General features: G+C 43.7%; 1 protein-coding gene across 3 annotated transcripts in view; it reads right to left on the reverse strand.

Annotated features, from left to right (window-relative positions):
• Positions 1-1214: 1214 nt before the first annotated feature.
• The window catches only part of smurf1 (SMAD specific E3 ubiquitin protein ligase 1), a 13227-nt gene continuing 978 nt past the window's right edge, over positions 1215-13463 (reverse strand). The window contains exons 2-18 of one of the 3 annotated variants that reach the window (XM_079233222.1): positions 7960-7998; positions 7359-7467; positions 6950-7083; positions 6779-6844; positions 6598-6673; positions 5712-5923; positions 5525-5609; positions 4832-4978; positions 4239-4461; positions 3774-3877; positions 3091-3205; positions 2771-2949; positions 2480-2617; positions 2167-2287; positions 1801-2002; positions 1459-1534; positions 1215-1359 (exon numbers count right to left, since the gene is read on the reverse strand). In XM_079233222.1, the coding sequence (XP_079089348.1) occupies positions 1260-1359; positions 1459-1534; positions 1801-2002; positions 2167-2287; positions 2480-2617; positions 2771-2949; positions 3091-3205; positions 3774-3877; positions 4239-4461; positions 4832-4978; positions 5525-5609; positions 5712-5923; positions 6598-6673; positions 6779-6844; positions 6950-7083; positions 7359-7467; positions 7960-7998 (2126 nt within the window). In that variant the 3' untranslated portion in view covers positions 1215-1259. Of the gene's footprint in view, positions 1360-1458; positions 1544-1800; positions 2003-2166; positions 2288-2479; positions 2618-2770; positions 2950-3090; positions 3206-3773; positions 3878-4238; positions 4462-4831; positions 5003-5524; positions 5610-5711; positions 5924-6597; positions 6674-6778; positions 6845-6949; positions 7084-7358; positions 7468-7959; positions 7999-13463 lie in introns of all 3 variants that reach the window. The other 2 variants (XM_079233221.1, XM_079233220.1) reach the window with 2 other exon arrangements.

A 13463-nucleotide genomic window follows, 5' to 3' on the forward strand; every position in this document is an offset into this window, starting at 1 on the left:
ATGAAACATGTACGAAAGGCTTATGAGATTTTACTATACATGTAACATGAAACCAAAATAATTCCTGAAGCCACCTCCTTCTTTCCATCCTCGTGGCTCATTTTGTTAAATATCCAGGTCATGCCCTCGGACCGCTCCATAACATCAATTAGATTTAAAAAAACTAGGGCCGGGATGATCTTTCCCTTTCACGTCGAATAAATGTAACGTGGCATTTAAAACACCAAAACAGTTATCATACACCGCTGACAAAAGTATTTCTTCCCCCATGATATGAAAAAAAAAAAGTAACAAAATTCAATAAAACCCACTTTGTGGATTACTTGAATTGCAAGTGAATTGACCCTTCAACTCTGGTAGAGGGGGTGATCAAGAGATTAGTGTGGGCTCTTTGCAGAGCAAATAGCAGCTTGGTCAGTAATCACTTAGTAATAAATAATAAAATATCAGAGTGGATCAGAGTGGTAGCAGATACAAACGGAAGAGACAAAAGGTTACCAAAACAGAAGAGCAGGCTCATTTGATCATTTTTACAGCATAACCGGGTGCCATGCCTGACACACACCCATACACATTCACATTCACTCACACAGACAAAAATACAGTCTCAGTCTCTCACACGCACACATTCACACGTACATGCACACGTTCTGGTACGCGACAGTGGTTAAACATGAAGCATGAATACTACTCAATCAGCTTGTCAGACAGAAAGACAATCAGTCTCTGCCTTGTTCTTCACACGTCTGAAAGGTCTCTGTTCCCAGGCTCGCACGTGATTGGCCGATTCTGTCCATTGACTCGAGTGTGTTGGGAGTCAAATTTGCTGTGGCGGTAGACATTCTGAAGAATGACATCATAGCTTGTTAAAACTGAAGGATAAAAATGCTTCTTCAAAACATCTGAAAATTTTTAAAATACTTTATTTTTTTTGTCTGTTTTTTCTTCTTCTTTTTAATCCTTTCCTCTCCCGCTGTGCTTCCTCCTTGAACCCCCAACAGTTCGGTGGTCAAGAGGTGGCAAGAGGCCGCGTGTTCTTGGCCGCTCCGTATACTCCGCGTATACATGATATTCTGCTGATGTGTGTTCGTGTGTGTGTGTGTGTATATATATATATATATATATATATATATATATATATATATATATATATATATATATATATATATATATATATATATATGTAAAAAGTCAAATAGTTTGTGTGCAAGTGCAAGCGCAAGTGTGACTGTGTGTACGTTGGATTGGTTGCGGATCAGTCACTCCACAGCGAAGCCGCAGGTCTCCTCCACAGCCGTCAGCAGTTTCTCGTAGAGTTTCTCGTAAGACTCGTAGGGAGGGACGTCTATCCGGTTAAAACTAGGGACAGAGAAGGATAATCAGTGACATCAAACCTGACTCCTCCTGCAAATATGAAGAGAGAAACGGGCATCATCTTCTTCATGTATGTGTCCTCACCATGTGTGAGCCTTGGGCAGGTTGTCCGTGTTGGCGTCTATCAAATGGATGGTGAAGAGCCTTGGTCCTGCAGAACCTGTAGAACCTTACACACATACATTCTAGTTATCACTGCTCTACTCTGGTACACAGAACACTCTTCAGTCTTCAAATGGTAAAAGTAAATCAGTTGATGCTAATGTAATTTTAGCGTCTCCAACTGCACATTAAAGTGTGTCTTCTAAAAATGTGTGGATTTGCATTTGTACTTCGGTATTTTGTTGTTGTTGAGAATTAATTGAAACTGATTTGAATAATCAAATAATGTGCTGCTTCTAGCGTCTTTGCCAGTCCATGACCCACCCTGAAGCGCTTTGAACCCTTGTAATGGGACCCTGGTGGAGCCCGTGACGAACTGCAGGAGGCGTCCTCTCCTCTCCTCGCTGAAGGCCTCCACCGCCTGCCAGAACCACCGCACCACGTTGCTTTCACTTGTGCAGTGCTTCAGGCGCGTGTTCGTCTTCCAGTCTGCAAGATCTATCTTCCCTAGTCCTCCGATGATCAACTAGAGGAGAGGAGGAGGAGAAAGCGGGCGGGAGGGTTGAGGGTGAAGAGAGGGAGAGGAGTCAATTAAGAAGAAGCAACAATGGCATGGAAAGCATAATTATTAGGACATAGGAAAAAACAAACACATAATATGGGAAGTGAGGAGCTGGAGAGCACGCGTACCTCAAGTTCTTTATGGTCGAAAGGTTTGAGGAGGTGCTGGGGGATGAGCTCACTGAATCCCTTCTGTAGAGCCAGAAACTGGGCTTCAATTCCCCGCATAAACCTCCAGTTCACATAAAGCCTGAAAAGCAAAAACACACACACACACACACCGCGCAGGCTAAATAAGTACACAGTAATAACCTGGCAACAGCATTGTGCACTGTAGCTCTTTCTGCTGACAAGACAGTATATTGTTTACAATCTGTGTCAAGGGCACAGTTTGGACAACGCCCACATCTAAGACGGAACATAACCGCCTCACTGTTCTCACCTCACGTATTCTTTTTTGTTGTCCTCGGTGACGTTGATATTGCGGCCGTTAGGTTTGAGTTCGTGTTGTGAGAACTTCCCAAAGGCATTGTGCTCCACGCAGAACGTGTGGTCGAGGACTGAAGTGATGTCGTTCTCTCTGCAGAGAAAGGAAGAGTTAACACTGAAATTGTGATCTGTTCGTATCCAGGCGGGGATAGTGAAGGGAAAAAAAAACAACAACTAAGAAATAGTTAATGATGAAAAAGCCCTCTGCTGTCAGATCGACTGGTGTGCCGGTGCGTTCGCTCACAATATCCAGACAAGGCTCTTGTGCAACTCCGGGTCGGTGGTCTCCAGGTCGTTGAGCTGGATGGGTTTGCCTAGCAGCTGTTTGTAGAATGGCAACGTGAAGCTCCCGTTGATGTAGTGACTGTGAAAAACTGCCAGGCCCATCACACGGCCCACAAAGTGGAAATATGACAGGTGGTCCTGAAAGAAAGTAACACAGCCGGAGAGACGGACAGAGGCGGTCACATAGGATCAGAGAGAATCGTCTTACTCAGGGCGACCGTGAAATGCTTTGTGTGTGCGTGTGTGCGTGTGTGTGTGTGTGTGTGTGTGTGCACTCACAGGGTTGATGGAGGAGTCGGGGTTGATCTGTAGTGTGTAGATATTGTCTGTGGAGTACTGGAACAGGCCGTAATAGGGGTTCAACATTTCATGACACAGCAGGTACAGCCACTCCCTACAGACAACCACCACATTGTTAACAAATGTTAAAAACTCTCAGGAGAAACTTGGTGACACATTCATTAATCATTGAACAATGAAAGAAACTGCAAATTATATATGATGTAGTCCGCGTGTCCACTGAATTCTCCTTTTTTTTTTAACCAGCAGCTCTAATGAACAGATGTAGCATTTTAACACGTGAAGCTGGTTTTACGTCGAACATGTTCTCTCCCGTGAGGAGGCTCTGCAGCAGCTCAAGCTGAGCAGCAGGTTAACAAACTGGACGTTAAGGAAATAAAATGTTCAAAATGAGACAACCGAAAACAATGGTGGGAAAACTATGCAGGGAGAATTTGTTCATAACACTCCCTAAATTCTTGTTTTAGTATTTTTAGCGATATGTTTTCAATTTAGCGTTTCCAACTCGATCATAATTCGGTTTTGGTTAGCTATAAAAAAAAATAAAAAAAAATGTAAACTTATGAATGTATACCACTTGAACTCAACTTATCATGGGATGGGACTTATAAAATGTTGCTGATGAAATGCAGAAGTGCTCAGAGGTTTGAATAGCAAATTACCTGGCCACGCCCCCATAGTCCAGGCCCTCCTCTCCTCTGAACTTCACCATCAGGCGCTTCTTTAGGTCTTTGGGCCTCATCTTCATTATTTGCCGATATGACTCCTATACCGACACACACACACACAACATTAACAGAGATGAAAAGTGAGCCACAACTTAGCCCCTGAGATCTGTGATGTTTCAGTAGACAGTTTATTAATATGCACATCAGTGCTATTCAGAGAAAGACACTGAAAGAATGGGTTGTTGTGACTGGTCGATGAGTCAGGAGGAGTGTGTCTGTATGAATGTAAATGTTCACAGGAGCTACCCACTCCATCCACACCGCTTTTATAGATCTATCTGCACGTGTGCGTGTGTGGGTGCGTGTGCCTGTGTAAATATATGAGAGAGAGAGAGAGAGAGAGAGAGCATCATTGTCTGGTTTTGCTTTGTAATGTTCACGGGAGAGATTTGCACCCACCTCAAAGATCTCCTCCCGGGACACCTCTATGCGACAGTGTCCGGCTTGAGGCTGCTGCAAGGACAGCTCATGGCGGAGCAGCTTTAACTTATGGACCAAGTCTCTCTCGTAGCGCGCCGCCACATCTCCATCTCCTCCTCCGACGACGACTCCACCCACTCCTTCCTCACCCCCCACGTCCATCTGGGGGGCTTGTGACGATTCTTTCGCTTGGGACTGCTGGCTGGAGGTGGGAAGGAGAAAAGGGAGGAGGAGGAAGATGAGGACGGGGAAGAGACAACATGACAGACTGTCAATTGACAGAGTAAAAAAAAAAAAAAAAAGAGCAGTCCTAATCCAATTACAGTGTGTGCATTCGCTCAGCGCAGCTAAATCTACTACGATTCAGCGTTATCAGCAGAGCTGCTGACTGTTAGTAGGTCATGTTCAGAACCAGTCTGACTTCAGCATTACAGCCGTGAGAGATTAGATTAACAGATTAGTCTTGAAACCACTTATTTGGTATGCGTCATGGATGTCTGCACCCTCCAGGTATTGATTGACTTTGCCATGAGGGATACAGGAGTGTTTCAAGTGTGAGTGCGAATGCGTACCTGATAATAGTGTGTAGGCGCGGGTCTGTGAATTGAGTGGTTCGGTTGTTGTGGTCCACAAAGTAGATCCGGCCCGACACCGTGCTTCGGACCTCCCAGCCCACTGGCAGCGGCCCAAGCTCCTCGCAGCTCACACTGGCCAGGTCCCTGCACCGGTAACAAGTAACCAGACTGAGGCTTCAGTCAGCGGTTCAATATTTACGGCACCGGTTCCACCAGACCCGCCTTAATATTGACCCTACATACTGTATGTTCTTAACCCCTACTGATCTAAGACCAGGCGCCAGGGGCCGAAACAAAATGAGATTTCCTCTTAATCTGTTGATGCAATCAGTAGAGAACAAAGTAAGGAGAACATAGGCCAGAAGTACGGTGCATCAGGGAACAGCATGTAGTGCTTCGCCAACAAGAAAGTGGTGATTTTGGTTTTTAATTGCTAAATTTATATTAAAATGTTCCAATCCCAATAGAATAATCCTTTAAATTACAAAGCATTACAAATATGCAGTATATTCACTCTATAATCCAAAATACATCCCATGTGGGGTGATTCCTCCCGTTCTTTATTTCTGTTATATTCTTCTCAATGTCTGCTGCTGCGATGGCCTAGTTTGTCAGAGGGGTTTATTCAAGGCTCATCTCATTCCAGGTTGTGCTTGGACTTGACGTGAGTGAAGTGGGGTGTGATCATACCGTGGTATCCGAGGGTCGTGCCAGGTGCTGACGCCCGTCTGTGTGTGAAGGAAGTACACCTGGCCCTGCACTGTTGTTCGTTGCTCTGTTTTAAAACGAAGAAGAAGAAAGACGTCCCATGACTTTATAAATACAGCCTGAGATGTTTTAGAGGTGACTTAAACATCAAGAGTAACGTTTGACTGACCATATCCCTCCGGCAGGTCAGGCGGTTGGTGCCCATGAGGTCTGTTCTGAGGGGTGTGGCCATGTCCTCTCGAGTCCTGCCCTCTGATTCGCTGCGTCTGAAGACGGCCCTCCTGACCGGGTGAGTCAAGTCGACAGTTCCCGCCCCCCGCCGCACCAGTGGGGTCCGAGTAAGGCAGGGGTTCTTCACTGAAGCATCCCTCAAACACAGGCCTACAAACACACATGCCACTGAAGTCATATTTTCTCGGTTTTACTGAAGCGCATGAAGAAGTCAAGCTTCTGGTTCTGAAAAGTGAAGCTAATGCGTAAGTGTGTTGAATATGCGTTCCCTCTACTGACCATCAAGAAAAAAGAAGTCCAACTGTATAGAAGTCTATGAGAAATTTATTCTACTTCTCACTTGATTTATTACCTCAGTGGACATTGTTAACATGAGTTCATGGTCTCAATCACTAGATTCAAGTCTTCTTCAACACAGCATGATGTTGATTTAGAACATCACGGTCCCATCTAGAGTAAAGTAGACCATAAAGCAGGTTATGCTTTAACTCGTGGCTTGTGATTGAGAAATAATTAAATAAATAGTTACGATGACTACAGTGATCTTGCAACACAACAAGCACCCAAAATAGGTCACAGTCCAACTTCATATGACAAAGAAGAGCTGTATTAGCAGAAGACTGAATTTAATCAGTTCACACAATCAGTCATGAAAATATCAGAGTACATAGAATTTTACTACATTTGAGGCTGGTATTTGCTACGCTATTTTAGTTTATTTATTTGTAATAATAATAATAATAATAATAATAATAATAACATAATTGTTTCTGAGATATATGTGTTGTAGCGCTGACAGCGTAAACATCCGTTGACACACTCACCCATCATTCTCCAACAGTCCTCTACAGTCCACCACGGGACCTCCGCTGCCGATGCGATCTCGCGTCTGTAAGCTCACTGGAAACAAGCCGGTGGTAAAGGTCAGAGAGATGCAGAGACAGCATGACAGAGAGGCGGCGGGGGTCATTTGTACCGACAATACGTCCGTGCGTCCAGCCTTACCTACGATCTGCCCCCGCACTGCGTCACTGTCCGAGGGGTTCAGCTTACATAGATCTAGACGCTGGTCTGGAAGAAGAGGAAAAAGGAAATGTAAACCGAAAGCTTTTCCTCTTTAATTAACATCTGTGATAAAAATCAGTGGGCAGAGAACGAAAGAAAGACGAGCCTTACATCCTGTGTCTTTTAGCCTGCTGATGGCGTTGGAGAGCAGTCGTATGCAGCCGAGGAAGCCCGCCCCTTGTCGTTTATGGATCTTCTTGTGGTTCCATATACTGATGGTGATGGAGTCTGTCTTTCCAATGTAGCTGAAAAACAGATGGAACATTCTCATACGTCTACTCCATGTTTTTCAACACATTCTGGTATCAGGGTGAGCGACCTGAAACAATATTTTATCACCCAACCACGAGATGAATAAAAGAAACTTGTAGGAAATACCACGTTAGCTCAAACATAAAGTGTCCCTTACTGTTAGACGACACCTCAAGGACCAAATATTGTACTTATATTGGAACCATTAAAAGCCAAACAAGAAAACAAATGAGAAAGCATTAAAAGAGTGATGTCGTAGGAGACTCACAGGTCGTAGTGCTGATTCCATTTGGGGTCCAGTGTGCTCTTGACTGTGTCTGTCGAGTGGCATTGACCTGATCCGTCCACCACAACCTTGGCAAATGGATCTGGCAGGCCTGCAGGCACACAGCTCAAATTAATAGTTCTCATCCACCACATTGAATCACAAAGAAGATAATATCAAAGTATTAGAAATATCTCAAATTGGCGCTGCAGATAACGTATCTCCATTAAAAAAAGCGATGGGATCTGCTTCTGCGGACATTTAGCAGATTCTTCTTCTTATCTGTACCTTCACGGAGACCGGCTCTAACCCAATAAGAGCATATTCTATTTGGTTGTTGTTGGTGCATAATGTAATCACGGCATTGTGAAATTGATGGAAATGAAGACTCTTATCCTGGAGGTTTTAGGAACGCCATCCCTGCTTTGAGGACGGGGCGGGAATGTGTATTATCATGACACAGAACAGCAATGCCGCCAGTTTGCTTACAGTGTTGGTTTTGATGGCGCACACAGACCCTCATTCAAACACATCATCTCATCACGTATAACGGTCGTCATAACTGAAGATTCATGCACATAAAAATGAGCGAAAAGGTACTTACGAAAGAAGTCTTTCTTTGCGAGGTTCTTGGCACATAATACTGCAAAAGAGAAAACCATTATGAACAAAAAGCCACACACAAATATGAAAATGATCCCTCTCTGTGTGTAGGCTGGTGCACAATAAGCTGCGCGGAGGAAGAATGCTGGTTAGGATATAATATATGAATGCCAGAGGATGGTAATGAGCAGCAAAACTGATGTGACGTGCAGGAAAAGAAACAGCAGGAAAGTATAGGCTAGTGTCAGGATCACTACACACACACACACACACACACACACACACACACACACACACACACACACACACACACACACACACACACACACACACACACACACACACACACACACACACACACACACACACACACACACACACACACACACACACACACACACACACCGCCCACAGTGAGAGTGGCAGGATGCCTTGTCTGCCACATCATCTTTGTGGATCCAGAGAGCAAAGCTCATACTGACCCAGACCTCGAGAGTTTGTAAGTGTGTGCTAACTATTTAGTTTATTGTGCGTGTGCGTGTGCGTGTGCGTGTGTGTGTGCAATTCCTTGTTAGTTGTTTGCTGCGAGAGCGGGCAGATGTCATTCTAGGTCAGCTCAGTAAACACCGCTGTGTGTAAAAACCACAGCGGAAGCCCATCAAACTGATTCTTAGAAACACAAATCACAAACGGCCCGTCACAAGTGCAGGTGTGGATTATAGGGGCTGTGTGGGCATTGAGCAAAAACAAGCAGCATGTTTTGTATTCGGGGCTGATGTAATGCACTCAGAAAGTGACTGCACCGCGAGGTGTAATCGACGTGAAAACCACGATAATATTTACCCTGCATGTGTAAATGTCCCGCTCTAAATATCAGCTTTTAAGTCCATTGCTGGGAGGCGCACGTTGTCAAAGAAAGGACAAAAACATGAATTAGCTCTCAGTGTAAGTAAGACACTTACATATTCCCAGAGGACGTTCTTGTTCAGCATCTTAAACCCCTTCCAGGCCACACTGTCTAAAGCAGATGTCTTTTTGTTTTTTTTCACAACAGATTTTCAATCCTTATAAAATACTGGAGGGAGGAAATCTATAAAATAATAGACTATGCAAACTTGCTTCTTGGTGTCAGGCGACAGAGCTGTGAGAAGAAAGAAGAAGCCACTTCTTGTGGCTGCAACAAATGATGAACTATGGCTAGCTTCTTTGGATAAAACATCATTCCATTGGACGTCACGGTACGATCAGTTTAGTGAGTCTATAAAACAAACCCTATGCTGGTTTATTAATGCAGCAGAACTGATTTACAGCGATGTAAAACCCTCATCATAAAGTAATCCATGTTGGGCATCACCTCCACATGTATTGCACAGTACGTACAGAACGCATATTAAAAGTACCATTTGGATTCCTCCTTTACGGCAAGTAACTTTCATGAGCTAATGTTGACTGATAGGAAATTAAGATTCATTGCTGTGTTTGGTGGCCAGAGACAAACCGGCAAATGTAACAGAATGTGTGTTATCAATATCTTTGGCCCTATTTATCTTCTATTCTCTTTCAAGATAAACTAGATGGGAGCCCATGCTGACAAATGAGGTGGAATGTGTCACTATATCCTGTCAATCAACTTCATCGGTTAGATGGGGAAGAGGCAGGTTTTTAAAAAGGTGAAAGCTGAAACAACTAATTGTGGGAAGTTACTCTGTTTTGATAATCTGTCATTTGTTTATTTTTAAGCCAAAATGCCACACATTTAAACGGTTGGTTGCTTTACACGGTTTTAAATCATTCTAAACTAAATATCTTGATTCTTAAAATATTTATTACATGTTAAATAAAGCAAGCGATTCGAATGTCACCAAAGACTAAGAACAATTGTATTTATTCATTTATTAATGGGATACTAACCAGATTAATCAATACAGTGATATGCTGATTAACCAATAATGAAAATCATTGTTAATAGCCAACCGAAATACAATCTAAGCTAATTGACCGATGGTAGGGATGCATTGACAACACTTCAGGGAAGAAGACCGGCGGCATCGTCTCAAAGGCATCTGTTCAAACTGATTTTAATCCACCACCTGAACCGTTGTCACGGCTTTGAAGTCCAATTAAAATCAGGCATGATCTGGTTTGGCCCAGACAGCCATCTAGGAAGTTAGTCAGCCAGCCAGCAGTTTAGGATGTGGTGACTGTGTGGTGGCGTAGATGTGTCTGGCGTGCCGTGGTTTCTTTCCTGTGATTAACCCGTGGAGAATGGCTGCAGGATATCCTTCCCTCTTCCTCATCGACCTCATCCATTCCTCCTCCTCCTGACTCAAACATTCCACACTGAGACCTCCACACACACACACACACACACACACACACAATGAAAGAAACACAGCTGGAGTGGGAGAGAATCAAGTTTCTAATTTGCCCCTGCTTCCTCTTTCAGACAAGCAGTAGAGGAAGACCTTCTCTGTCACTGTCACAGCTTCGCTATTCACCCGCTCTCATCCTCCAATCTCCTGCCAGAGACAGGGGACACTCCATTTTTCACCCCGTCTCTCTTTTTGCGCCTCTTGACCAGCTCTTCTGTGGTACTGAATGTGCGACAGGCCCTTTTCTCAGCGTCTCAGGAAATTCCTCATTCTGCCAAGGTCACGGCTGGTAAAGACACACACAGCTATAGCTCAGCTGGTTCTCAATTTCCCCACCGTCGCTTTCTTTTTTGGCCGTTATGGCCTTTTCTTTTTAAAACCTGAGAGCTGGAGGGAAGAATTCTATTCATCCAATCTTGAGGGGAACACAGCAGAAACAGTCTGAGGTAGATGGCAAGAAAGGGAGCTACCTCTCTACCGCGCTAGCAACTCCTCTAGAAATTTTGCAGCCACAACATGTTTTAGCCCAATCAAATGTCCAAAAGAAGAAGACATTTAGCTCTACCCTTGCACCTTAAGCACAGAGAGCACTTGCTGTTCTTCAGGCAATGACAGAAGCCATACAACTATGGAGGCTTATAAGCTCGTTAAAGCTTCTAAAATCCAACATAATGGTCTCCTTCTGTGGAACCTTTGCCGAGGTGCAACTATCTGTTCATTGGAATCAATACTCACGATCGAGCCAAAAAAAATTAAAAAGTACTGCTCCAGAGGACACTCACAGGTTTACAAGTTAAGTAGAGTGACCCGTATGCGACTACAACGATGTCACTTCCTGTGTAACCGTCTCCTCCAGCAAATATCTCACCTACTTGAGAACATGCAGGGCCTTCAGCTAACCACCACACAAATACAACAAGTTTAATATTCACTCATAAGTTGTTAAATAACCAATTTGTTTTATTTAAATGCCCTGTATCGCTCTCGCCGACCGCTTGTTTGAGCAAAGGTGTCCCATTCGTAGCCTCTCCATTCTCAATGTCTCCATTTGTTTTAGGTGCGCTTTTGGAAGTGTGTGTTTCTGGACAAGCTGCCAGGTCAATAAGTGAGAGGATTAGGAGTGCTTACGCTGCTTCCTAAGCCAGCATGGTTCCCCCCCTTTCCTCCCTCACTCTCTTTTACACTTGAGCTGCTTTTTGTGTCCCTTCTTTTTTATTGCGTTTTTTCCCCCTTAGATATTTCTCATTCTCACACTTCTCTGCTCCCTTATCAGCTCTCTCCCTCCCTCTATCGTGAGTATCCCAAGTCACCTGCTGCCCAGATGCAGAACAAAATCAGTGTTTAATCCAACTACCTGGCAACAAAATCTGATCAGCACGTGTTGCTTCCATGGGCAAATTAACATGATGCTGAATCACTGATTCTTTCATTCATTAGAAGGCTTGTTTTTTTTCCTCGCAATAAAGCTCATTCATTCCCTAACAAAAACACAATGTTGTCCTACTATTTGACTCAGTTATTTCCTGTATTTAACATTGCCCTGACCCTGTTCTGCTTTCAAACCTTGCCAGCAATGGGGGGCACAAAGAGTCTTAGAAAACCACAACCCGAATTGGGCCGGGTGAACCAAGTTTCACCAATACCAAAGGACATCCTAAGTAATAATGACAAAACAAAAAGTAATAATTTATAACACTTTATCAAATGAAAAATAGACAATATTTCCAGCACTTGAGATTGTTTGGTATACATCTTTTTTAAGTATTTAGGTTCAATAGACAGCCTTAAACCAGACGGAAAAGCAAGGGTTTCTTCATGAACTGCAATACTATCCATCCACACGTCATTAGATCATGAAACCCAAAGATAATGCAACACGTTGCTTAGAGCACTTCCTCTACAGCTAACTTAAGCATGCCCACTAGCTAGCTAAAACATGTCCATATACACCCAGTGCAGTCTCTGAAATCTAAACCTGCGTCAAACTTGTCTGGTCTTTGTCTGAGTCCCGCAGAGACACACAGGCCTTTCTGGCGTGGCCCAGACAGCCTCCCTCTCTCTGACAGACCAAACAGTGCTGGCCCGCCGGGCAGCACTGTTTGGTTCCCAATGTCCCATTGGCTCCTTGCACATTCCTCACCCAATTAGAATTCCACTCATACCTGTGGGGGCGGGGCAGTCAGGGGCAAAAACCTCTGTTTGCATCCACGCTGAAATAATGAGTGACTGGTTTTCACCAAAACAAATAGACACACACCCTACACAGTCGAATACACCCACACACACTACCGTCTGAGTGCGTATTGATTTGCACCAAAATAATGTCTTGCTGTTATTCTACCAGATTACTAGGTCAATACTGAGTTATACTGATAAAATGATCGTACGTTTAACTGCATTTCTTCCAACTAGGGTTGCAGCTAGGGATTATTTTCATTGTCAATGTATCTGTCAATTATTGTCTTGGTTAATCCTTTAATTGATCGGTCTATAGAATGTCACCAGATAATGAATCAGACAGAGCAAACTGTGACGTCCGCAAATGTGTTGTTGCGTCAGTCCAAAGATGTTCAGTTTACCATCATAGACGACTAAGAAATGCAGACAATGTTCACGTTTTAGAAGCTGGAGCCAGTCAATATTTCTCACTTTCCTTCAAGAAAATGACTCCGTAAACTCGTACTCCCTTTTGAGTTTTGTCTGTTTGACGTTCGTATAATATCTTTAAAAGAATATATGTTCCTCGTTGTTGTGTTTTTGGAAAGAGTTTCTCATTGAGGGTATGGCACTGAACCAGGAGCTGTTGCCAGTCTGGACAACCAGTTACGACACTGTATAGATAAACTTAAACAGGGGAAAATGTGATAAGCAAAGAAGAGAGAGTGTCAGATGTGTGAGCATATCTTGTCAAAAACGATGTCCGCTCTCCTCTCTTGACATCCCTATTCAGAAAAAAAGGGGGACAGAGTAGGAAAATAAACAGACAGCAAGTGGCCACGGCATAGCATTTAAGAAAAGCACATCCATCCCAATCATACACTTGATGTGCCCTCTAAGACCACAGTATTTAGTCCACCAGCAAGCACATTCTGGTGTGTGTGTGTTTGCTCAACTTTGAACCAGAAGAAGGACA

The sequence above is a fragment of the Taurulus bubalis genome, assembly GCF_910589615.1.
Source record: "Taurulus bubalis genome assembly, chromosome: 17".
In the NCBI taxonomy this organism is placed as follows: Eukaryota; Metazoa; Chordata; class Actinopteri; order Perciformes; family Cottidae; genus Taurulus; species Taurulus bubalis.